Source organism: Conger conger, chromosome 17 (assembly GCF_963514075.1).
Source record: "Conger conger chromosome 17, fConCon1.1, whole genome shotgun sequence".
NCBI classification, from domain to species: Eukaryota; Metazoa; Chordata; class Actinopteri; order Anguilliformes; family Congridae; genus Conger; species Conger conger.
Genome location: NC_083776.1, coordinates 20,786,068 through 20,812,585, shown reverse-complemented (window position 1 = coordinate 20,812,585; position 26,518 = coordinate 20,786,068). Strand labels below are relative to the sequence as shown.

Genomic DNA, 26,518 nt, shown 5'->3' with positions numbered 1-26,518 from the left:
TCTCACCGTGACCTTAATCAACCTTGGCGTTAAATAGTGTATTTTAATTTAACTCAAACTAATAGGCATCACTGTGAATGGGGTTAAAGGCTTCGCAAAATTTCTGTAGGGGTGATAAAAAGGGGAGAGCGGAGAGGGAGGGGACGCAGAGGAGACGCGGTGAAAGAGGGTGTGGAGAACTCCGTGCTATTGTTAGGGATAGATACCCCTGTTGATACAAACACGCTTACCAGCGCGATGGGAGGATTTCTCTATGAACGATGGTCTATTTGAGGAAAGACTGGTTCAGTTCCTCAAGATGGAGTTTTTATTCTGACAAAAAAAAAAAACACACAGATCCGCGTCTTGCACCAGACCACTCACTTTCATTATGCAGATTTTCATGACATCACAAACATATACGAGGGTACCGTTGTAACGCAGCCATATGTAGGAGCCTTGGTTTTACACTGCTCGTTTTAAGGATGCTGAAATTATGCTCGCTATGTGAAACATTCACAGTGGTACCGTGCAACTGCTGTTACATAGATTGATTGCGGAGGATCTCATTGCTTCCTCCTTATGTCACATGTACTGTGTGTATTCCTTTTGTGGCGCCGGAGCAGCTGAAGGGTGGCTGGAACAAAACAATAGACCGAAATGCAGAGCTGTTCTTTGTAGCCAGCTAATAACACGGACGGAAACCCACGACTGGAAAACGAACAGCTGCGACCGCGAACACAAGAATATGGAGGTGATCGTGCACTGATATTGTCACAGACTGGATTTACTTGGTGTTAAAATATCCTGAAATAAACTGGGAGAAAATATGAATTCCGCTGAAGCAGCCGAGGAAGGACCTAACGATTCAGATACGGACGCGTTTTTCAAAACAGGTAGGATGATCTCAAAAGCTGTGTTTAACCCCAATACAACTTGTATCCGTTTGGCAGGCTTAAATCATTGTACCCATTGTACGCAATTGTGCACGACAAAGGATGTAGGCTAGTTTCTGCATTAGCCGTAGTAGTAAGGTAACGGAGCACAACCATTGTTTATATCGTTGCTGAACATCACTAGTGTCAGAATATATCCCATGCTTCTATCTATCGGGCTATTCATGGATTTCTTCGGGAGACAAAGATACATGGAGAACCATTAAGAAACGAGGAAAAACCATGTTTCTGTGCCATTACGAAACATATTCCTTGTGTATGATGTTTTTTCGTCTGTGTAAACTGTTTAAAAAACAAATACGCAATGGTAGCATTATTTACACAAGAACTTAAAAAACAAAGAAACTAATGCATACTATTTTCTGCCTCCGTTTGACAGCTGCAGATTCTATTCACTCCATAGTCTGTGTCTCCGTGCACACTCAGGCGCAATGTGTTACTGATATTGGAAAATTCTACATATTACTAGCCAAATTCTACACAATATTAGTAGTGATATTGGCTTACTAAAACTGTAAGGTGGAGCAACACTTTTTTCAGATAATTGAATGTTATTGAATATTATTCTTTTTCTGTTTCTGTCGTTAACTTGCATCTAGTTTTCGCTTTTACTACTCAATCCCGTTTAATATTAGGCATAAAATTAACTTGTCAGTAAAGGCTATAGTATGGCTCTCGATGCTGTTGGTGGGCCTAGCATCTTTGCTGGTTGCTGTGTGAATGGTTTATTGGGTTGCAGGATTGTAACATGAGAAATCTTAGGCATCCCCTTGTGTGATACCGGACGTGATTTAAACCCTCTAAGGATTGGACAGGATCTGGATTCGCACTTTCAGTGTGTTACATCTGTCTGTAGGGTCATGTCGTGTTATTTTTTAACGGAACACGTTACTTTTATAGTTAACTCATGCAAGTATTTTGGTTCAACGTCAAACCAGATTATTCATTTAAAATAACAATATATTTATGAACGCAATCATCTTGTTGAGAAAAGTGAAATGGATGACGGGAACCACACAGACCGCAGTGAAAGAGATTGAACAAAGAGGCGTGTCTGGCTCATCGGGGCATTGCAAGGAATCCACGATATGCGCCGCGTCGCCATCGGTTGGGAATGGTGCCGACCCGGGGCAGCGGAGCTTTGTCCCACACTGGCGGAAGGCTGCTTCAGGACAGACTGTAGCTCTCAGGCCAGCCACAAACCTCACGTTGCACTTACGCTGCCCCCGTCCCCATTCACACCTCTCTCCAAGCGTGCTGCCCCAAACTGATGTACAGTTAACTTCAGGCACCGAATACCTGCGTTTTATCCGAAGTGCAGGTAGGCTACATTGCACATGTGAATCACTTATATGAAAGCGAGAAGTGGCGTTCAGCTGATTCTCAGAGCATTCAAATGTAAATAGCCAATCTTTTTTTTTTTTTTTTTTTTCGTTTTTGCTCATTCATCAGAACTCTTAATGCAGTGCAAGAAGTGGTTTGTGAGATCTGAATAAGGGAGGTCATGTTTGAAAGGTCTGGTCTTCACAGGAATCAGTGTCCTTGCACTGAATGGACTCTTTGGGCAATGATGCCAAACATATGAGGCTTGATGGTGTATGTGTGTGTGTGTGTGGTGGGGTTGGGGGGTTCAGAGTAGATTTATGCTAAGAAAGAGCATGTTGACAGAAAATAATAATCAGAAAACATTGTTTTCTGAGTCAAGGTCTGTGTAACAGAGCTGCCTTTTTAATTCTGGTGGAGCAGAAATGTCCAGATGGCATTCCCCTGTTTAAAAGCCACTGGCGAGGACTATGTCTTTGCCATGGAGTGGCAGGGGAGATGGTCTCCCATGATTCCCTGTCACCTGATGTGTTGATACAGAACGCTGAGCTGTACCCTGGAGAAACTGGCCCCTCTTCCAGCTTCGGCACTAATCGGGAGTGGCTGTTTGCCCCACAAAGAAATACATTACATGGCTGAATAAGCAGTAATCCATTCATAAGGGCAGCTGAAAGAGGGGTAAAGTGGTCATATGGGCCTGTCTCCCCTGGAGGCTCCAGGCCTGCTTATTCAGGGCTTAGAGGTAGATTAACCTTCAATACAAACTTTAATTCCCTCCCCCGGATTGTAATGTTTAGCAACACTTGTACATACAGCCGTTGGCCCTGCCCTCCAGGCCTGTCAGCCCTGTAGACGGGTGAGCAGTTGAACCCTGGAAATGGCGGTTTTGTCTTCCTCCAGAGCGCTCTGATCAGACCTGGGTCAATACGTGATTGTTTTGGATACAAATGCTTTTCTACGCTTTGCTAAGCTTGTATTGGAACCTATGGAACACTCTCAAAAAGTGCAAACCCCTCCATCTGGTCCTCTTGCTTGGCTCAATTGCACCAGGCAAGATCAACTGGGCTTAGAAAAGCGTTGGAATCCAAAACGGTTCGGTACTTGACCCAGGCCTGGCTCTGATATCGGCCTGGGTGAACCGTGGTGAGGGCAGGCAGTGCTGATATCGGCCTGATTCTTTGTTGTTGTTTTTTTAACAAGGAGTGCCTTCGCGGCGCATGGGCCGTCTTCAGGACAGATAATAACTGCAGCAGATTGGCAGCGGCCGGCTCCCGGATCAATATCTGGATTACTTCAGCTCCGCTGTCTTCACACAGCCTTTCCCACTGAGTTATGCACCGCCGAGTGAGATCTGGCAAAACCGCAGCAATCGCTGATTGGGTCTCTTGGCAAAGTGTTTACAAGGAGCTTATTAAGTTAATGAATTCATTACAGAATTAGACTTTTGGCAAAAGCCAGTTTTTCCTACATCATCACAATGCTGACCTTATGTTGTGGGCAGGATGCGAGAGCGGCCATTCGGGCTCTGTGAGCTTTTTATTGGGGTGGGTCTGGCGTGGGGTTCATCCTGGGGCAGCCTGTAGCCTAGTGGCTAAGTTGCTTGACTGGAACCCGGAAGATTGGTGGTTCAAGCCCCGGTGTAGGTCAGTGCAGCTGTTGGGCCCTTGAGCAAGGCCCTTAACCCCACATTGCTACTGGGTGTATTGGCCCCTGCTTAGTCTAATCCGCTGTTAGTCACTTTGGATAAAAGCATCAGCTAAATAACAGTAATGTTGTGAATTGAGACACTGGGCCCCTGTTGTGGGTTCTGTGACATTCTGTGAAGGCTCCACAGATGTGTTCATTGGGCTGGGTTGGTTCTCAGGCCCGGGGGAGCTTCTCTGTGTGCTGACCTCCCTCTCCCACTCCAGTACTGCTGGTGATGGGATGCGCTCGCTCTCCCAGCTCTGAGGCGGCCCGTATCAGTCCGGTGTGTTCACTCTGCGTTTTATTCCCACAAAGTCATTTACAGCAAGTAATCACTCACTCCCAGTTGCCCAGGTGACATCATTATGACTCCTGGTACCTTTTTGATTGAGTAAGAAGGTTAGTTGACAGTAGGCTGCTTAATCTGAACACCAGAATGTGATGGGTTTTGCAGCTCAGCCGGTCAGTTGGCCTCCCTGTCTCAGTGACAGTGTGTGTATGTGTGTGTATGTGTGTCTGTGTGTGTGTGATAAACTCTACAGACAGAGTATGCAGGGGAGAGAGAGCCCTACATGTACACCCATCCAGACTGGTAAGCAGTTTAACTATGGAAATGGCGGTTTTGTCTTCCTCTAGGGTGCTCTTAGCAGACCTTGATCAAATATGTAATTGTCTTGGATTAAAATCCTTTTCTACTTTCTTACTTAGCTTGTCTTGTGTATTGGAGCCTATGAAATACTCTCGAAAACCAGTTTAGTTGACGGTAGATTACTTAATATGAACACCAGGGTGTGACAGATGCTGCTGTTCACACGGTCAGTTGGCCTCCCTGTCTCAGTGACCGTGTGTGTGTGTGTGTGTGTGTGTGTGTGTGATGTGTAACCCAAAAGACAGCGGAAGCAGGGGGGAGAGAGGCCTGCATGTACACCACACTGTCCAGGGAAAAACAAAGTGCTCCCTTTCATGGGGATTCCCTGTGTCACATCCACTTTCTTCAGTTGTTTAGTCTGTGGACTCCTCAGGATGACTAACCTCGTTCACTCGCTCTGTCACCGGCAGAGCCGCACAGGGTAAGACAGCGTCTCACGGACACATCGTCAGCGCACCTCACAGCCATACCTCGCTCTGAACGCGGCACGGTCGCCCTGGAGATGGGGAAAAAGGAGAAAACATTGCCAACAAAACGCGTCCACCTCCAGCCGGTGCGTGAGTCCGAGAGAGGCCTTGGCTCCGGCCCCACACTGGGCGGGCAAGCCCCCCGCCCCCCCTCCTGTTACCACGACGGCCGCCCGCCCGGTGGCCTTGCACCGCGCGTCCGCGGGAAAGGGGGGGGTGGCAGGGGAACAATAGGACCCGAATCCCCACCGTCACCCCCAGAACAATGGTGCTGCCGTGAGCGCGCTCAGTCCGCTCCACACCACCAGCCTGGCAGATGGCTAATTGGACAGCAGAGAGCACCGGGGCGACCGGGAGAGAGAGCGAGGGAAGATTTGTGGGGATTATTGAGTCATGATCTGACATGGAGGAGCGGGGCAGCGGGGAAGTCCCTCTCTCTTAAAAAGCAGCGGGCTGAAACTCCTTGAAGTCGAACCATATGCCACTTCTGTGGAGGCGTTGTCAGGCTGGGAGGGTAATGGAGTCAGATCTTATTAGCTGAGGTAGCTCATCCATTACTACAAAGAAGGCTTTTAGAGGAATTGATAAAATGGCTCCCGTAGGGCACACGTATATTCAGCAATAGCGCTCGTCCCACGGAAATCTGCTTTTATTTTTATAACGATGTGATTTAACATTTTTTGTGCATTTTATAGCTGAGTCGTACATTCATAATGCAGGCGCAGTGACTTCGTAAACACTTATTGCCTTGGTTGTTGGGCGAGTGGAGGTTCAGTCACTTTGCTTTGCTCTCAGCTGAAATACAGTTGAGTAGAAGTGTGGGGATTTTTAAGAGATGGGTAATTAAAACCGTATCGCGGTGCTTAGAAAGGCGATGAGATGACAATAACGCAGTCTCTGATTCGCAGTAAACATTTATTGGAGGAAGGAACATGTGCAACTCGGTGAGTTTATATGAGTGTGGTCACCACTCGAAAGCAGGTCGCAGCTGACTAATGCTGGCTAGTAATGCATAGGAGCGGGAAACAGACAAACTCTTCATTGTATTTTAGAGTATTTTCAATGAGTGCATTTAGCCCTGGCCTCATGATTCACACTTTTTCTTGTAGTTCAAGTGCTGTGGATGTTTCAATGAACCATGGCAGGTTTCTTAGCATGTATGGGTTTCATTGATGACTCATGTACCAGGTTAATTTGAACTCATAACATTTGAGTTTAAAACATGAACACCAGTTCATTCTTAATATTGTTAGTGATTAATCAAAATTATAATTGTTTGATGCCATTCAGCTTAATTATTAAGGAAAAGCCTCAATTACTTTTCAGTGTAGTGGGCAAGCAGAAAGGAGGGCAGCTGTGTAATTATTATTTTTGCGTTTTAGAAACTTGTCCAAGGTGGCTGTGAGCTCAGCTCTTGAACTTGAGTTTTTGATGTAAACTGGATGTAGCGAGCTCTCATAATGTTCATGTGTAGACGCTGTGGGGTAAGTCTTGATAATATGTGCTTGCATTGCTGGCATTGGAATAGAGCGTAGTCCACCATAGACCTGGACTGGAATATGCTTGAAATAAAAAAAATGAAGGAAATAAATAAATAAATCCGGATAGAATCATAATGATTCAGGGACTGGGCTTGTGACCACAAGGTTATTAGTTTCATGACCTTCTTGAAGGAAGCTAACCCGAATTTTGTCAGTTAGCAAGACTGAAAAAGGGTTTCTGTCAAATAAACAAAGAGTGATGTGATCAAGATTTGTGATTGGTGAATAATACCTACTTGCCCAGTCTTTTCATTCCCAGTTAATGGTGTGTGGCTTCATGCAAAGGGACACACATGTGGGGCTTTCCCAGGGCTTCCCTTGTTCTTTGACCTCAGAAAGATCATATGGTCGTACGCCGATAGCTATTGATCTTCAGTGTAGCTCCTGTGTTTGGGCAGATGGAGCCAATGAGAGGCCTTGTGTTCTAATGACAAGGCGACGCACAGTCAGGAGTAAACTCATTACACAGGGGTCAAGCGTGCTGCTGCCCCTTCTAAAAGTCCAATTAGCCACTCATACCATTAGTGTGAGGACCAGTGGGAGCTGACTCTCCAGAGGGGGGGCTACGCTTGTAAGTTAGCCCCAGGGCCGGTGACTGCGTAAAGATTAAAGGTTCCGGTTTGTGTGCATTCTACTCACTGTAGGCCAGGTAGTACTGTTCTCTCATCGCCACTGGCCTCCATGGCAACAGCGTGAGGGCTGGGGTAGCAAGCTTTGTGGGCACACCTCCCCTTGAGAGATTGAGAAATTGAGAGAGAGTGAGAGTGAGAGTGAGAGTGAGAGTGAGAGTGAGAGAGAGAGAGAGAGAGAGAGAGACAACAGAGCCAAGAATACAGGGCTCTGGACAGCCTCCTCTGATGCCGGTGTCATTACTGGTGGGAACAGGGAATCTTCGGGGCAATAACTTTGAGTACAAAGCTGCTCAGATATGAAGGCTAAATGGAATTGGAGATACTAATGTTATTGCCATGAAAAGCTTACCATGCTCTTTTTCTGTGTAGTAATAATAAGAAAGGTATCTTCATCGCTGCCTGGGTTAGTCAGTCTGAGGTGGAGGTGGAGCCTTCATGTCCATCAACATTGGGGGGGGGGGGGTGCAGTAAACCAGTGTCACATGGGATGGTGTGTGAGAGCACTCTTCAATATTTCATGTTCTGTTTGCTTCGACCCCCTCGTATTCCTCCAGCGTTCGCTGATATGAGAAGTAAAAAGCTTCACGCTTTAGACCACGATGCACTGCATACCAAGCACAATAAAAAATGAGTGGGTATTTATGTTATCCACAGCAGTGCTTTCTCCTTGAGTGTCTCTCATGCTTCCTCTTTACCTTCATAAAGTGAATATAAGCACATTTCTAACATTGCTAACTTACACACGACATAAATGTGACAATTGCTTACATTTAGCACTCATAGATGAACCACACATTGTGGAATTCCGGCTGTCCACAGATATTCTTTATCTTGGTTTAGTGTGCACAGAGGTCAAGTTTAGCAGGGTAGCAAGGCACAGAGAAGTGACCAAAGCCGCCTTCCTAAAATTCAGGGTGCACGTTCTGGAATCTGTGCATTTACGCGCATTTCATCTGGAGCTTATCGGCGTGCACAGATGGGCAGTCTGAACACAAGGTCATTTTAGGGCTGTGCGTTAACAGCAGGGAGTGCACACTCACAGAAATAAAGGTACGGAAAGTGCCTCAAAAGATACAAATGCTTGTTGTTGGGGCAGTACCCTGTAGGTATATAAAATTGCAATATGTAATTAATTTGTACCTTTTATGCTTGGAAAACGTATTAATTTGTACCCAGCCTTACTGTACTCTCAAGGTTCATTTGGGAAATTAGAATCTTTGAAGAACAAAATGGACCTCCACTGTATGCTCCACTGAGCGCAGAGCTGGAGAAGGGCGCACTGCGGAGGTGACTTCAGGGGTTAAAGTTCACGCCTAAACGGCGGGCCGGAGAGCGCATGGCGGCGTGGCGAAGCGGGGCGGCTCGTGCTGCCGTCCCACGAGACCCGGCGCTGCGCGGGCGGGCGAGCAGGGAAACACAGCGGGAGGGAGGGAGAACGAGGCCCGAACCGTCACGCTCCGCGGAGGGAGGCTACGCTAACGCTTTCCGAGCGCAATATTTCACTGGAACTGAAGCGCGGCGAGACCGGGGGAAAAACGCCGCGCCAGAGAGTTACCCTGGGAGGCGGGAGACCGTCAGCTCCCCTTGTCCCGCTCCTGCGGACTCCTCTGTTGACAAAATGGAGGACGGAGAGGTCAAGTTTTAAAACGCTTTTAGGCTGAGTAATGTCTGTTTTAATTTCAGCCGAGACGTCGCTGTTTGTTTTACCCTTGAGAGCGATACTTTAGGTACATGATTCTGCTGAATACAGAAATTATTAAGGCTAAGTAGATATGGTGCCAAATGTAGGGGTTGTACTGTATGAAGTAACCGCGGGTGACAGAATAAATAAGGCGATAACGGCGATGGGTGTAAAATGTTACACATCTCCCGCTGCTGCGGTCTCAGGTCTGCGATTACGGCCCATTACCGTGACGACAAGCCTGGGTGGAGAGGAGGCGGTGCTTCCTGAATCTTCCCAGCATGCTCCTCCGAACGGCAAATAAAAAGCCATTGTTTGGCCACAGCCGAAGCAGAGGAAAGCATTAAAATTATATAGCACTGCTTCCTAATTTCATTCTCAAGGGGAAGGACAAAATAATAGAGTCATTGTCCATGTTCAGTTCACAATTACGCTTTAATCCCATCATGCTTCAGTTTACTTAATCTAAACCATTCAACATCATTTTAACATTTTTACTGCGAGTTTCTTAAGATTTATACGTCCTGTTCTCACGAAATGGAAAACATCCTTTCGTCTTAATCAGGCAGTTAGTAGTTGCGCAGCGGTGCTGTCTTGTCCTGTCGCGTCGTCTGTCTTTGTTTGGAAACGTCCGTGTGAGGCGAGACGACGAACGCCCCTCTGACTGCAGCCGTTATTAATGACCCGTCCTGGGCGTTGCGCGTGATGCAGCCGCGCGGCGTAAACGTGCGGAGAGCTCGGGTCCCAAGGCTCTCTCATGTGGACCGCTGGCGCTGTTCCTCGTTTGGCTGGGGGGAGCGGGAATGACCTCATTGATGAGCGTGCTCTCTGCGGGCCCGTTCTCCCTCTTTATTAACGCGTGCGGCGGAATGGATTCTCCGGTCTCCGCAGGAGCGCGGCGTCACACATGGAAGCAGCATGTGCGTTGAGCGGCGGGAGCACATGTGGTGTAAATCGTTTCGTTGCCTGTGATTACAAGTGTACGGCGCGTTCTCTAATGTCTTCCTCACATCAGCCCTCTTATTCTACGGCCGCTCTACATAACTGCGCCGAGGGACCGTGTGCCTCGGCAAGAAGGGAACGCAAGAGGGATTTAGTGAGCATCTGAGAGTACAGAGCGTTCATTGCTTGAGGGGCCTCTTAAAACGCCTGGTCTGCCCTCTTCAGCTAATTTGTTGCTTTGTGTCATCAACTGTCACGAATGAAGCATTTTCTGAATGGGATTCTTTGACCCGGTTCCTGGTTCTAGGCTTTAACGCTTTAAGGTATGCGGTCACAAATATGTGATTAGAATATTCTTGACTGAACATTTGAATGCTGATGTAACAATCAGTACCAGTGGTACTGTTTGAGAACACTGATGGTAGAGTTTTGAAAAACCCTGCAGTTCCAAGGGTTAAGGCAGAGCTGGAGAATTGGGCGGACTGCTGCTATGTATGAGCGGAGCGGTGCATTGTGGGGAAACATTCCAAGTCGTCGCGGTTGAGTTATCAGCCCAAAGTCGCCAATACAGCAGCTTAAAGCTGCATGGCACTGCTGTGCTGTACGGAGGAGACTGTAGTAAGGCATTAAAAATAGTGAAGAGCTGTGCTCTGTGGGAGAATTGTCAGTAAGACTCGTAAGATATATTAGCAGGTGGAGTTATGCGTGTCTGCCTCACTTAGCCCTGTAAGCCACAGGGGCATGTTTGAGCTGGGTTTTAACAATGTCATCGACTGTATGTCTGGAAAGTGGAATTACACGCGCTCTGGGATTACAATGCTAGTGGCCAAATTCAGCACCTTTGACTACTAATACTCCTATATTTGACCTTACTGGAAACATCTGGAAAAACCATTCATCTGGGAAAGATTGGATCATCACAGCTGTGTAGGAGACTTAGGGCCATATTGGAAAACATGAATTGTAGATGGACACAGGGAATTGGTACACTACCAGTAATGGCTGCCTCTACAAGCAAGTGAAAGGCAGTTAGACCATTGATCATCTGAGGTTGAATCCACTGATATTCACAGTAGGATCCTTTTTTTCTTTACTTGAGAGGACTTTATAGATTCATCACTTGATGGAAATGTTGTCTGTTGCATGTCTGGCCTGGGATTTTTAACGGCCAATGGTGTTTTTTGGTGTGGAAGCAGATACAGTCTTCTCGTTGTGGCCTGAAAGCTGTAATAATGCGCTGGTTTGGTGAATCCCACAGCAGCTGGATTAAACCACATGACAAAAGCCTAGTGAAAGTAGTGCCAAGGTACACACCATATCCTCAGATTGAGGTGAAAGAACGTTTGGAAAAGTGAGTCAGGCAAGGTTTAAGGGAGCTTAGAGCCATGTGTGAATTCAGTCTTTGGATTAAGTGACTCAGCCCCTCTTAAATCAAAGCTGTGATGGAAGTGTTCAGTCACGCTGACAAAAGGCAGTGAGGTATCACAATAACGCAATTCACTATCCCCCAGTCATTAGGGATATTGCTTAAGACAAGAGCTGCACCTCGTTATCTAGTCACAGACTCTGTTTTTCTTCAGTATTAACTTAATTCACAGCATCAAGTTTGGCAGTGTGCTAATTTCCGAGTTTGCAGTAACAAGATGATCAATTACCTTGACGCCGTAAAGAAACCAGTGGGATGATTGCTTAACGAGAGCTAATTACTAATCTCATTGTACAGCCTGGGCTGACATCTTGTGACTATCGGACAAATTACAGGCTGTGAGAGCCAAGGCACCATCGCTCTTTAAGCAGAGCAGAGTAGATGAATGGGGCTCCAATTAGGCCACGCAACATGAGGGCAAGCAGCTGCTTTCTGGACATAACAACTCAATTTGGCCCAATATGGGAAAACATAAATCACACAAATAATCATATTACATATTAGGATTATGATTTTCTTAAACATTTGTTGTCCACACAGACGAGTCTGAGTTAATGGATTGTGTGTGCGTGCTTGCGTGTCTGCATGCATGTGTATGAGAGACCGAAACAGAGCGAGAAAGAAAGAAAGAGAGATGGAGAGATGGAGGAGAGAAAGATCACATGCTGGTTTTTCACATTCAGAAATGGCCGTAAAACCGTCCTGCTGTTTTCCTTCTTCATTTTCCCTGTGAGCTTGAGTGCAGCTGCAGAAACCGGCCAAAAACGGTCTCAGGAATGGGTAATGGGTGAGTGCGGTTTCTCAGCTTCACTGTTTTAACTCGGAAAAAGGCTTGTGTAGATGTGAAGTCCCTTCCCACTGATATTGCATTCAGTGGTTGAGGCAGCTGGGTGAAGCTGGCGTGTGTTTAGCCTGGTCCGTTGGAAAATAGTGCTGCCACTGACACACTGTAAAAGGCCTTCATTTTCCTTAAATGCTCCCGGCCAAGATGAGGGAGAACGCATTCCAGTTTGCTTTACCACAAGCACAGCTCAACTGTACAGCACACCAGCGTTACCATCTCCCAGTGGGTCTGCATAGGTCTCATTACACTACTAAATACTCAGCACGGTAGGAATTTTCCCCATTTCTTTCTCCTTGAATGAAAATCACGCACTTCACAACTTTACTTTTAACTTAATATTCTTGACTTTACAAATTTAAAAACATATGTGACTGGCTTTTGAAGTGGTGCTTCTCATTGGGTAGGGTGTATCTCAGCTTTCTTATTCAGTTATTCTTGGTCCAGATGGGCTCCATAGTAGGAAATGGGCTCTAGACCTTAAACCACAATCGACTAAGCAGATGTGACTTTTCATTTCTTTTCAAATGATCCAGAATTGGTTCAGCTGGTCAGTTTGGGTTCCCGTTGCTTTATTTTACATGAATCAGTTAAAACGTATAAGTTTTATTATGGCACTTAAGAGCTGATTCATCAATTAGCCAGTCATATTTGTGTATAAGCCCTTCCATAGTCTGGTTCCTCAGAGTACTGTAATTCAGATTTGTTTAGTGAGTTTTAATCGACATTCAGTCCTTGTTGGGGTTGGGACTCCAACAGCAATCTTCAAGTAAACAAGGAAACCAGAGCTTTGAGTCACAATGGGCAACTTTTTCCAAAGCAGCATGCTTCCTAGAAGCAGGTAGTCTTAAACAAACAAACAGCTCTGCTTTTTATATAAGGGCCAGATTTGGGTAGCAGTTTTCCTATAGACTTGTAGTTTATATGTTACATATTTGTACAGGTGGACATTTTCTGAGGCAATTCAGCTGTTAACTTACTCCAGGGTACCATAGAGTGGTCCCAGTCGTATTTGAAACTTGCAGTTTTATGTCCGTAAAGTACCCATAATGCATTTCTACCCTCAGCTCACAACAGAAAACAAGAGCTGCTTAGAGAAATATGTATTTAGCATATTTCCTGTTTAAAACGAAACGTTTTTAAAAGCATTGGCTGTAGTGTGCCTGCCATTATCTTGTATAATCATACATTTGTTACAGTTTGTTTTCTCCTGAAAAAACTCTGAAGAATCAGTGTTGCATATTTGTGTTGCAGTGTTGCATATTTGAATCCTAGATGAGGCATAGCTGAGTGAACCACTTATCCTATATTGCACTGCATCGGTAAACAACTGAGTTTGTATCTGGATGTTGTGGTAACCCCATCTCAGAAAATAAATCTTGTATTACATTTTCAGTTTTTCATGTTCGATAAAATACTATTTAACACCTAGCTTATGCTTGGATTAACCAGTTAGTCCCATAATATAATGGGATTTAATACTGGCAGCATCATAGTTTTCACTGTGATCTGACAGGGCTCATGGCCTTTTTTAGGTAGGAAAGCCTAACACACTCCAAACTTCCCCCTGATTCATTCAAGGCCCAAATACAAAGGGTAGGGTCACTGCACTAACAATTCTTCTAAACAGCCTTTCCTTATTTTGCAGTTCATTTTCACTTGACCAGAAAGCAAGCTGAAATCTCCAAACACGATATACAACACGTAAGGAGATGAAGAGTCACCTCAATCCATTCTCTTGGGAGCTTGAAAACATAGAAGCCTGTTTCAGCTACAGTAAAGGCTGCAGGATATTATCCTGTACTGAGATCGTAATAGAGATAATTTAGCCGGTTACTCTTTAAAGATAAGTGGTAGGTTTGGGAAACATCTCCAGGTTACCTTAGTTTAAGGAGCTTTTTCCCGAGGGGTCACACATAGACGGGAAGAGCAGGTACTTGGAAAGAGCATGTTTAGTAAAGAACAAAAAAAGGTGAAACCTATTTAAAGTGGGGGCGACATGGCTCAGGCAGTAAGAGCAGTCGTCTGGCAGTCGGAGGGTTGCCGGTTCGATCCCCCGCCCGGGCTGTGTCGAAGTGTCCCTGAGCAAGACTCCTAACCCCCAAATGCTCCTGACGAGCTGGTCGGGGTCTTGCATGGCAGCCAATCGCCGTCGGTGTGTGAGTGTGTGTATGAATGGGTGAATGGAGAAGCATCAATTGTACAGCACTTTGGATAAAGGCGCTATATAAATGCCTGCCATTTAAATAATGAATTCATATGAACAGCAGATGTCCAGACTATATTTAGCCCACTTGTTATTGGAATTTCTGCTTGAGTGTTGCCGGATGAAAGAGTTTGAGTGTCCAGTCCAGCCCAAGGGATGGGGAGATCTCAAAAAGTTGATATCCTCTTGGTCTGGTCTGATGTTTACACTCACTCGCTACCTGGTGCTATCACTCAATGTCTTGGTTCTGCTGCTTGCTGTCTAACAAGTCACCTGGGACCTGGAAAGACACCTCGCTCCGAAATAAAAACAGATGGTTTGGGAGTAATTTGCGATGCTACCTAGCTAGCTGTTTGTTGGAACATGTCAGCAGTCATGTTTTTTGCATATACAGTACATTTGCATATCCATCAAATCGCTAGGTGGTACTGCCTTTTTAGCTGTACTCCTGCTAATTCACTCCTGCTACATTTGACAGTGGCGGTTGAAATGGATTTGATTCCTCAAGTCATACGTTTTAATATTTTTCCTTTCCGGTCAGTGTGATTAGTGGTTCACTTCTGTCTCTGGCTTGCGATTGTTTTGATCTACACAATCTCAACCCATCACGTCTCACTGTGATCCAGTAATGAAACATCATGTTAACATGGAGCGCGAATTAGAGAGCGTACAAACAAAAAGGCATACGAATGCCATTACTTAAGCAGTGCATAGAAGCTGCATCTTCTAGCGAACATTACACCACTTCACACAGTTTATAAGACTGTATGTAGTGTTTCTGTTTTCCCAGATTGTCAGCCATTTTGAATATGCTGGTAGCGCCTCAGGCCCTGTAATATTGAAGCAGATACATTGCCACAGCGCACTGAGCTTTGATTGCAGGTTTTCCCTCACAGATGGCTTTCATCGTTAGCCGAATGCACGCATCGAAGAGCCTCGAGGCATTGTTTCTGTACCAGATCTAACCAGGGGAAACGGCACAGTGTTGTTTGAGACCGTTTAAAAGCTGTTGCCGAGGCAATGGACAGATTGTAACTGGAGCCTCTCTTTCACCTCTACAGAGGTTCATTTCACTGTGGTTGAGGAAAGACTCTGTCTGCATCCTCACCATAAACATGTTTGTCTGCTGAACACTGAACTGTGCCTCTCTGAACCTTGTGAATGTTCAGCTATTGTCCAGGGCAGCATGTTGGATAGCTCTCTGCAAGCCCCAGTAGTCCACAGCCCAAACCAGTGCTGCTGTGGGAGCCAGTGAGTCACTCAACTGGTTTAGCAGAAGACTGATTTCAGGCTAACGTCACGGTGGGTGGTGGGTGTTGGGGTTAATGAAGTTGGCCTTTTCCGTGACACATTTCTTAAAGGACAATTAAGATTTAGCGGAGATAATGTAATCTGGCAAGTTACCCTAAGCGATGCTAAATATAGCTAAATCAGAAATACATGATTATAAAGGATAGCCTATGATACATATGAACAGTGTATACTGTATACATACAGTATGGGTTGCAAGAATGGGAGAAGTCTTTGACTTTGTTATTATGCTGCTAAGTGTCTATTTCAGGAGTCTTAACTTCTGCCCACAATCAAAGTCTTATTTCCAGGTGACAGATGACGCAGTGCCAGTTCGTAGGCTCGTCTGTCCAGTCAGCCTTTTACGTGCGCCTTGTATTGATTTCTATAGTTCCAATTCACTCTTCAGTGTTTGCACCAAAGCAAGCTGCATCTTGCTGAAGAGCTGTGAGTTTGTTTGCCTTCTAAATTTTTCAGCAATGTGCTGTAGAAACATTGGATAAAACTTCTCACTCTATGTCAATTACTGAAAAATGTTCACTATGCGATCTCCAAGTGAAAGCAGAAAAGCAGCTAAAAATATCCCAACAAAACTCGGAGAAGGAAATTGTACTCCAGACAAGTTCTGCATTTCACTCTACTTGTTTACCATATATTTCTAGGGTAATTTATTCTAAATGTACCTATAATTGCAAAGCAGTTAATTTCAACAATTGTACTTTGTCTGTGCCTTTCTGGCCTTGCTGAGACGTATAAAACATTGCCAGTGTGCCACCCTGTCGGTTTGTGCATTCTTGGGGCGGTCTGCGTAATTACCGCTGACACTCAAACCACAAGTGGGAAATGTGACGGACTGTCCAAAAGCCTTGCGTTTGACATGGCAGGGGTGTTTGTAAATGCAGGAGGGTGACTGCTAGATGGCAGGAGATTGATGGGTCTGCATTATGGAAGCTCTTTAGAGAATGCTCTTTTTACATGTGCCGCGCGCTACACCGTCTGCGTTGCCCAGCAACGGGGTCTCCGAGGACCCGGCGTGTCAAGGTTTGTACGACCCGTCCGCTTCCTGGCGAGCGCTCTGCCGGCTACGGCGTCCGGGCGCGCCTTTTTTTCACGGAGAATGGCAAAACCGGAAACGTCATTTACCTTCTACACCTGGGGCTGGAAGTGAAAATGGAGATTTGCAGCTTCTGGACACGCCTATCCCAGCGTCCCCTTTGCTCCCGTTGCTGGAAGAAACGGCCGCTGCCAGCTGAAGTGCGGAAAACTGTGCGCAAGCCGAGGTGAATCGTGGGAGGCAGCGGGCTGCGCTGGTCGTAAAACAGCGAGGAACCGCCGGCCGCGTTCTGCCCGGAGGCTGAGAGCAGACACGGCCTATGGACGGCTCCCTGCTGCGCTGTGGGCAGCACATCCGTCCAGGCCTTCGCCAGGCCCAGTATCCTGCTCATGTTCCAGTAACATGCCACTGCCTCAGGCTGTTTTTACATACTGTACTGAGACAAGCTGGGAGAGCTGAGGCCTGCAGTGGAACTGAGATGAGTATGGAGAGCTCCTCGGTATAGTATAGGGTATGGGGGAGAACTAGGTTTGGCTGACAAAAAAACATGGACTCTGCCTTTCACTAACAAACTAACAAACTAACACAATTACTACCCAACTAACTAAATTACTACCTAACTAACTAAATTACTACCTAACTAAAGCAATAAATCAATATGCTATTTTACCCACAAAGAGACTGTCCATGTACGCCTATACAGAATTACCCTAATAAATATGTCTATGCATTTGCGAGATCTTAATGAGCAAAATCTAGATCTTATAAAGCAGTGATATTTGGTGTCCCAGGAAATAGAATACATTTTCCGGAACAGACCGTCAGAAACAAGAACATTCAAGAGAAAACCTGGATGGGTGGCAACCCTAGGGAGAACTGCAATCCTGATACAGTAGAGGTTAATTTTCATTTCAGTGTGTGATGTTGGGAAAGGAGACCTTGTAAGCTGGGGTCCACCCTCACACAGAGGCAAGGCTGCTGTTCATCTGCCTTCGTTATGATGCTGACTGGCGGTTTGTTTTTCTCTCTGGGTGTGGGGCTTGGGTATCTCACACCAGGGGCCTGACAACTGCATGGGATTGTCTGCATCACTGACCTGCAGATTCAAATGTTATGGCTGTCTAAAAAGAGATACCCGAATAATGAGATGTGTGTCACTGAAAAGTGAGGAGCAGTGATGTGTGTGTGTGTGTGTGTGTGTGTGTGTGTGTGTGTGTGTGTGTGTGTGTGTGTGCCTGTGCGCCTGTGTGTGTGTGTGTGCGCCTGTGTGTCTGTGTGTGTGAGAGACAAGAACATTTGAATATGATAGCATTTGAATTAGAGAGAGGGAGGAAGATGGGGAGAGAGAAGGAGAGAGAGGCAGACAGACAGACACATTATGCACAAACATACACTAAAGTGCAAACACATCTTATGACAAACCATGTTATGAATCACTGTATGTGCACCCTCTGTGTTTTGGAAGTCTTCTGTGGCCCTGTGGAATTGTGTGGAGATGCAGTGTGGATAAGCTGTGTGGTGCCAGGCCAGTCTTTGAAGTGTAGCTTAACTGCTGTCACGTTATAACCATTTGGGTGCAGCACACTCATTACCCATGGAAGCAAGGCTGCATTTATATAGGTCCTGCCGTCCAGTAGCCATAGCTTGAGATATGCTGTTATTTTCTTTGTGATTATCTGTTGTTCTGAGGCCATGGACACTGGCATGGATTTTACAAACTAGAGTAGAGCAGTTAATATGAACATTGGTGTGTGTTCTGGCGAGATGAGGTAGAACATTGAGTTTCTCTGGCAGTACATCCTTAGCTCCCTTGTTGATTCAATTGAAATATGAATCCACGCATGGTACTCTGAGTCCAAGGTACAGTACATCTCTTTAATAACCAGAAAGAGATCTCATGGTGTACAAATGTATTTATTAGAAGACACCCTTCATTGGCTCCACATCTGCATATATATCGCTCATGCATTCTCTGATAATGCATCTCATTCTGTGCCAGGAGTAATTTAACCAAACTTTTCAATAATTTTTAATTGGATCCAGAAATAAACTATTTTGTCTAAACATGGCAACAGACTAAATATTGACCTCCTTACCTTTCAGATGTGGTTCAGCATCCAAGAAAGTTTAAAACCTCACTCTTGCTTATCTGTGATGCAGTTCCTCGACCACGATGTGCTTGTGATGTCATTTGACGTCAGCTTGGTTGAAATGTGGGTTAGCGATACGGTTATGTAGACCACAATGCAGCCCCAGGGAATAAACGATTAGTACAGTGTCACTGTGTAATTACACACTACTACCAGCCAGTTTGTATATGAAAGCTAGATATACGTTTCATAACAGGTAAATTAGTTCAGTTTCAAATGAGCTCAAGCAAACATAGGTCAGTGTAGAGAGTGGGAAAATTATCTCTGTTTCTTGGCTGTAGTTATTGTTGAGTGCCTTTATTTATCTATAAAATATATATTTGGTTAAAAAACAAACCCATCTTGAGGTTAAATTGCCTGCTGGTACTGTATTTTCATAAACCTCTCTTAGTGGCTTGTCTATTTTTCATTTTCTCATCTATCAGTTCAGAGCATCTCCATAAGTCGCTTTCATTGTGTTTCTAAGCATGGCAGTTTGCGTTGAGCAGCGCTCTGTTTTCTCTTTATGACCATCGACTGGAGATGTGATGCATTCCTTCAGTATCCGCACGGTATACAACTCTCTTTTATCGTTCCCAGCCCAGGGGAAAGTCATAGGCAAACTCTGGCGTGTGGCAAGTGTAGCATTTCACAGACAGGCAGCCGTCCAATGTTTACAGCTCACAGTTTAACATATTTGCGGAAATGAATCGGGCGGGGGGCGCGGGGTGGTATTATATACTGTATGACCTTATTGGGGAGTGAGCTAGCGTTTATGTGCTTGTGTAGTCTGTGGTGCTGGCTGATCCGGGCAGGAGAACAGGTGCGTGCCAGCTTGTGCAGAGAGCTGTACCGAGCTGGCCTCAGCACACTTCACTGGAAATGGTTTTTCCTTTTTTTGGTGTTTAATCTGATGCTCAATGGAACATGTGCACAGATGGACAGAGACGGAGCGGTGAAATGGGTTATCTACAGTAGAGCAAACAAGGACTGTTACAGAGGTTCCGTGTGCAGACAGGAGGGTAGAATTGTAAGCTGTTAAATTCTAGTGTTTTTTGTCAGGTATGAGATGTGTATGATGCCTGGTATTTGTACAAATCACAGTTCACGCTCACCGGAACATTTTTATGTGAGGCAGGCGGTTATATCCTCATGCTGTGGTCTATTTTTACGGCAAAGAAAATGTGGAAGTATCTTGTGTCACATCATATTTGTCATTAGCCTTTGATTGTTTATCTGAGTTATGTGGTTTGGAGAGGCCACTTAACCTCAGCTGCTAGCAAAGGGACACTAGCTGTGAAATAGACCTTTTTCTCACTAAGAAGGCGCAGAAATTGGTATTCTCATGACCCACAATCATCATCGTGTGATGCGTGTCACCCTGCCTGAACACGCTGGCTGACAACACAAGGAAGTCTCTTTTACTAGGCATGATTAGGGTCAGGGGGTTACCGTAGCAGCTGTTGCTAAGTTCCTGGCTTTGAACCCCGAGGTCTCACCTGCTATGCCCTATCACCATATATGCATAGAAACGTGACAACTGGCAGAATTTGCAGCAAGCGGTATCATTAGATGAAAGGGACCAGAATAGCGCCCTGTGATACTAAGAAGGTTGATGTATTCAGTCATTTATATTTAATTCTTCCCCAGACCAGCTATTCCTTTCACACCGTTCTGTCGTGAGAGCTCTTGTGATCTTCGCCGTGAGACGGTGATGCTCAAGTATGGCCAGCTGTTCTCATGTTTAACCATGAGATGTGATGCCCTTGACAAACGAGTGCGACTTGCTCAGAATGATATACCAGAAGATAAAACTTTTGATATCAAAGAGAAAAAAAAAGAAAATACTCAGAAATGGAAATACTGAGATGAAAGGTTATCAACAATATTGATGCGCTGAAATATGTTGATACCTGCATGTTTTGAAAATGTGTTGATTTCAAATTGACCAGGGCGTTTTTTTGGCTTCCAAAGGGAAAGACGATGTTAAATATGTTTCTCTCTTCTGGAACCACGCCACAAGTCTAGACATTCGATCTGTATTAAACTTAAGCAGAAGGATAAGTACCGTGATAATGTTGGAACCACAGCTTGCTCACATATCGCCCAGCAAACCCCCCTGTATTACTGAGAAGTGCTCTTTCCCACATTTGCCTCATTAAGGTCCACTGAAACTGTTCTTGGAGTGATATGAGTGTCAGATACGGACTATGCAGGACATATTCATCCAGTCTCTGTTCTTCTCTGATCTCTACATGATTTCTTATCTGATATTAATTTTTCTCTGTAATGTTGAATCCTGGGTAATGGAGGTAGGAAATGAAACAGTCTCTCGTCTTGATAGCAGTGCTGGAGCTGAATTTAGCAATGGGAGGCTTGCAGCGTAGCACTCGCTATGCTGTTTTGACATTAACAGAGTGAATAATATAATAATATAATCCCCACACTCGCATCTCTCCAGTCTTTCAGGAGAGCATCCAGCGTGTGCCGCTTCTGTTCCCGCTGCCCCAGAGACGCGTTGCATCATGGTCTTTGAACATCGCCAAGCGGCATATGATCTCAATCCCGCAGTGTCTGCAACGTACCAACCTCTATCCACTACAGAGGGATCGCCTTCTCTCTCTGACCAAGCCGCTATTGGAATATTGTCCTCGTTACCATAGAGACATACGGCCTGTGTCACATTGCATCAGCTCATGTGTTTATGGGAGAAATCTGCAGATTTGTGAAAGTACTGTACTTCCAGACCGTGCTGGTGGTGTGGTGAGGGAGAGGTCTGGTTTTCATGAAGCTACATTGCAGGCCTTTAGGATCAACTGCACTGGGTAATTCTTGGGATTTATTACCGGAATTGCACATTGCAGTGCTTAATACTGCATTAACTCAGCTTGCACATTAATTACGGCAGCTCCGATGCAAGACACTTCAATGTTATGATCACGGCTAGTCTTGTCTCATCTGGTCTACTCTACGCCACTCTTTGCCCCGAGAATGCAGTCCAGTTTCTGCAGTCACAGGTTGGCTGTGTTGGAAGTCCCAGGGTGGGGATACGTTTTGGCCAGTGCTGCTCGACCCAGGGGAGCGTGGAAGGCAGCGTTTCTCATTCCCGCTCTCGTTTAATCCTGGTCAAGGCTCTCGCGCATGTGAAATATTTCCCTGATTTACACCGAGCTCATCCGGAGCAGGGCATTTGTATTGATTCCTGTCCTTTTTTTTGACTCTTTATGAGTCCCGGCGAATCCCTGGGAATAAATTGTAGCCCCGGTCATTTGTGTCAGAAGAAGAAAGGGATGGATTGATGCTGCTGACGATTTAGTTTCTGAGACTGCATTTAGATGACAACATCCGTTCAAATGATGATTTAATCGTCTTTCCCAAAATGTTCAAATAAAAACATGAACTGGGTTTAGTAAGAACTATTTTCATGTACACTGAAAGAATATCTTGAGCAAATCTAATATGTCTTTAAATAAATATAAATATGAAAATGCTGTTGCATCTACTTAAATCAGGCTTGTTCTGTGTCTACCTCTTCTAGGTAGATGCTGAACATAAAGATTAAAACTATTCCCCTGTCTGGGATCATGGTGATTTGACCCCGAGTGCATGTCTCACACACGTTAATGCTGAAACAACAGCTGGTGTCCCTATACAGAGAAATCACACCAGACCCAACACGACATTAGACACAACACAGCCACATCTGTCCCTTCAACAGTCCTCTCTGGCTGTTACTGTGAAGGCTCCATCCTCCTTTTAATGGAAAGGGAATCCACTAGACACTGGCATTTTTCTCGACTCTCAAGGAATGGCTCAAAATGAACCAAGTTCTGTCTAACGACAAAGTCAAATCACTGGAGGGTCATGTTTTTTGTTTTGGATTTGTCTGCTCTTGCTATTGGTCGATCTATCAACCCCTCAAATGTTTGTTACAGCTGCTTTAGTTTGGTCAGGAAATCCCTCTGTTTGTTCCTTCTCCGGCATGGAGAGGACTAGCCTTGAGTGAGTGGTCCTGACAGACAGGAGAAATGGTGCCCATATTTAAATAACAGGAGCACATTTTAAATTCTCTGCATGTCTGGTAGCTGGCCCAGAAAATGATGTGGGTGGACATGCTTTTCTTCACTTTAGTGATGTAAGGACTAAAACCCCACTTACCATTTATTTTCCTATAAGGTATTTCATTTTTATGTATGGTATTTTAGTGCAGTGAGCACAAAGGCTTCATTTGAAAAACTGCTGCAGGGACTTGAACATTCAGCATTTTTAAAATTCTTCGCTTTGTGACTGAATTTATCATTAAGAATTTAGAACGCTATTATCTCACATAATGAAGTGTGTGGTTTATTAAAGCGAAAGCATATGTTGAACTAATTTAAACCAGTGGGGTCTTTGTAATTGAATTTCCTACAGTGCAGTGTATTGCTGTGACACAGCCCTATGTGCCTTTACTGCATATAGAACTTACACTTATTTCACAATGGAGGTGGCAAAAACTTATTTTTCAGGTGGTGGAAATCACTGTGCTGAGACAGGTCAAGTGAGAAATTGTGCCGTTTGAGAGCGGAATGTTGAGCGCAGCAAAAACGACTGAGAGGGATGGGGAGGGAGGGAAGGAGGGAGGGGTGGTTGCCATGGTGACCAGGTTTGAGTGTAGTGCTGTTCTCCGTGGTCTGGCAGAGCACCCAGGTGCGGAGTTTCAGCTGGCTGTGTTTGGCAGCCCCGCATGCCAGTGCGGAAGTAGGCTCCATGCCAGCCCTGTGTGAAACGTCCTTCTCAGCTGGTCAGACTCAGAGCGCTGGTCAGACTCGGAGCGCTGGTCAGACTCGGAGCGCTGTTCAGACTCGGAGCGCTGGTCTGCTGCTCAGACTCGGAGCGCTGGTCAGACTCGGAGCGCTGGTCAGACTCGGAGCGCTGGTCAGACTCGGAGCGCTGGTCTGCTGCTCAGACTCGGAGCGCTGGTCAGACTTGGAGCGCTGGTCAGACTTGGAGCGCTGATCAGACTCGGAGCGCTGGTCAGACTCAGAGCACTGGTCAGACTCGGAGCGCTGGTCAGACTCGGAGCGCTGCTCGACTGGTTGGTGAGCTGTGAAGTGAGTAGAGGGAGTGACTGGTAGTGCATGTGCTGTCTACAAACTGGGCTTTAGGCATTTAGAGAAATTCAAGGCATGGCTTAAACTGGAACAGACGATAATAGTTCTCATGAACATAAAATGGATCGTTAATGTGATCCGTGTGTGTGTGTGTGCATTCGTGTAGCTGGTGTGTGTGTGTGTGTGCGCATTAGTGTCACTGGTGTGTGTGTGTGTGTGTGTGTCTATGTGTGTGTGTGTGCGTGCGTGCGTGTGTGTGTGCGTGCTTCAGCGTGTGTGTGTGTGTGTGTGTGTGTGAATGTGTGTGTATGCATTTGTGTCACTTGTGTGTCTGTGCATGTCTGTGCGTGTGTGCGTGTGTGCGTGTGTCTGTGTGTGTATGCATTTGTGTCACTTGTGTGTGTGTGCATGTGTGCATGTGTGTGCGTGTGTGCGTGTGTCTGTGTGTGTGTGAGTGTGTGTGTGTGTATTAGTGTCACTGGTGTCTGTGTGCGTGTGTGTGCATTAGTGTCACTGGTGTGTGTGCGTGTGCGTGCGCGTGCGCCTGTGTGTGTGTGTGCGCATTAGTGTCACTGGTGTGTGCGTGCGTGCGTGAGTGTGTGTGTGTGTGTGTGTGTGTGTGTGTGTGTGTGTGCATTAGTGTTGCTGGTATGTGTGTGTCTGCACATTGCTGTCACTGGTGTGTGTGCGTGTGTGTGAGTGTCTATGTGTATGCGTGCGTGTGTGCGTGTGTGTGCGTGCGTGCGTCAGCGTGTGTGTGTGTGTGTGTGTGTGAATGTGTGTGTATGCATTTGTGTCACTTGTGTGTGTGTGCATGTCTGTGCGTGTGTGCGTGTGTCTGTGTGTGTGTGTGTGTGTGTGAGTGTGTGTGTGTGTATGCATTAATGTCACTGGTGTCTGTGTGTGTGTGTGTGTGTGTGTGTGCGCGTGCGCGTGTATGTGTGCGCATTAGTGTCACTGGTGTGTGTGTGTGTGTGTGTGTGTGTGCATTAGTGTCACTGGTGTGTGTGTGTGTGTGTGTGTGTGTGCATTAGTGTCACTGGTGCGTGTGCGCGCGCGTGTGTGTGTGTGTGTGTGCATGTGTGCGTGTGTGCGTGTGTGTGCTGAAAGCAGGCGGTCTCAGACAGCTGCAGTGAGCGCCCCGGCTGCCTGCCCTTGGAGGCGGTGCTGAAAGGTTTACTGACACAAGCTGCCGGGGTTAAAGACATACAGCACCTCAACATCGCTGGCCAGACGTGCAGCTGAGCATCTCCCTGCTGACTGGCAGCCCGTTTAATCAGCTCAACACCATCGCTGCATATTAAAACAACAGTGCCTTCTGTCTGCTGGAGCCATCAGTGGTCCAGACCTCCCCAAAGCACCAGTTTAATGTCAGCCATGTTCTCCACTGGATCATCAACTCTGAGAATCCTGTTCCTCAGTGACATGTACTTTCCATTAAGGATCTTATTGTATTTCTGATGATAGTATATTATACTGGATCATCAACTCAAGTTGCCAGAAGGTTTTCTGGCTGGACTTGCTGAAACATAAGATAAGAAATACGGAAATGTTAGCGATGCAAATTATCCTGGCCTGTGTACATATAAATGTCACACAAGCTCACACGGGCTTCTGTGTGGCACAGTCGGAAAATAGTACTTGAATAATTCACACTTGATCCTATATTCACAGATTTAAACCTCACCTCTACTATGTTATTAGCTAACTGTGACTGAACACACAGTGGCAGGACGTGATAAGCATTAGCTAACTGCCTGAGCCCACAGTGCTGAGACATGATTAGCATTAGCTAACTAACTGAGCCCACAGTACTGAGACATAATTAGCATTAGCTAACAATAGTGGAGAGACATGGTGTGACTGTGCCCACAGTGGCGAGACATCATCCTGCAATCTGTACTGTCAGTTTAAAGTGTTCCTCAGGTTGCCAGGTTGTCAGGTTGCCTCAGGTTGCATTTGTTTCTTCTTAAAGCACACCAGTGACCAATCGGTCGTCCTCAATGAAAGAAAATCATCTTGGCAGTTCAGCGCTAGCTCTCCTATAGTACTATGTGACCAGTAGAGTATACAATAATCATTGCCTCACATTGAAGGAGTGCATGTGCTGCAGCCATATTGATACATATGAGGTTGTAGGCTCCTGTGGGAACTAAATTGTGGTGAAACAATCATAGGAAAATGGCCATGGTCTGTAAATGGTCTGCCTGTGTTTTTCCTGTTATGTACTATCGGTCTGTCTAACAGTAGCCTTCTGTAGAAGCCCCTTGAAATGACTGCTGTGTATGTCCACAGCTGGGTGTCGGGAGGGGGGTGGGGTGGGGGTGGCTCTGCCGTATCTCCTTTTGGCAGGAAGTCGAGAGGCACACACACCTTGCACAGCGACCTTGCGTGTCGGTGCTATAAGATTACCCGTGATGCTGAGTGATCAGATGTGAAGGGCATTATTCCAACTCACAAGGCAGAGGAAATAACACGGCAGATGTTTCAGCAAACACCATATTTATGAAGGCTGCGTGATGGAGATAAAATGGCAGCCCACAACCTTTCCTACCTTCTGGTGCATGTAGTGACATTAATAATTGAATGATTGAGTTTGTTTTGAGGCTGGCTTTCTAACTGA

At 45.7% G+C, this 26,518-nt stretch overlaps 1 protein-coding gene across 1 annotated transcript in view; it reads left to right on the top strand.

Annotated features, from left to right (window-relative positions):
* The first annotated feature begins 431 nt into the window (after nt 1-431).
* The window catches only part of kalrna (kalirin RhoGEF kinase a), a 165,972-nt gene continuing 139,885 nt past the window's right edge, over nt 432-26,518 (top strand). Inside the window, exon 1 of the mRNA XM_061225614.1 lies at nt 432-875. Coding sequence (XP_061081598.1) covers nt 809-875 — 67 coding nt within the window. The 5' untranslated portion in view covers nt 432-808. The remainder of the gene's footprint in view (nt 876-26,518) is intronic.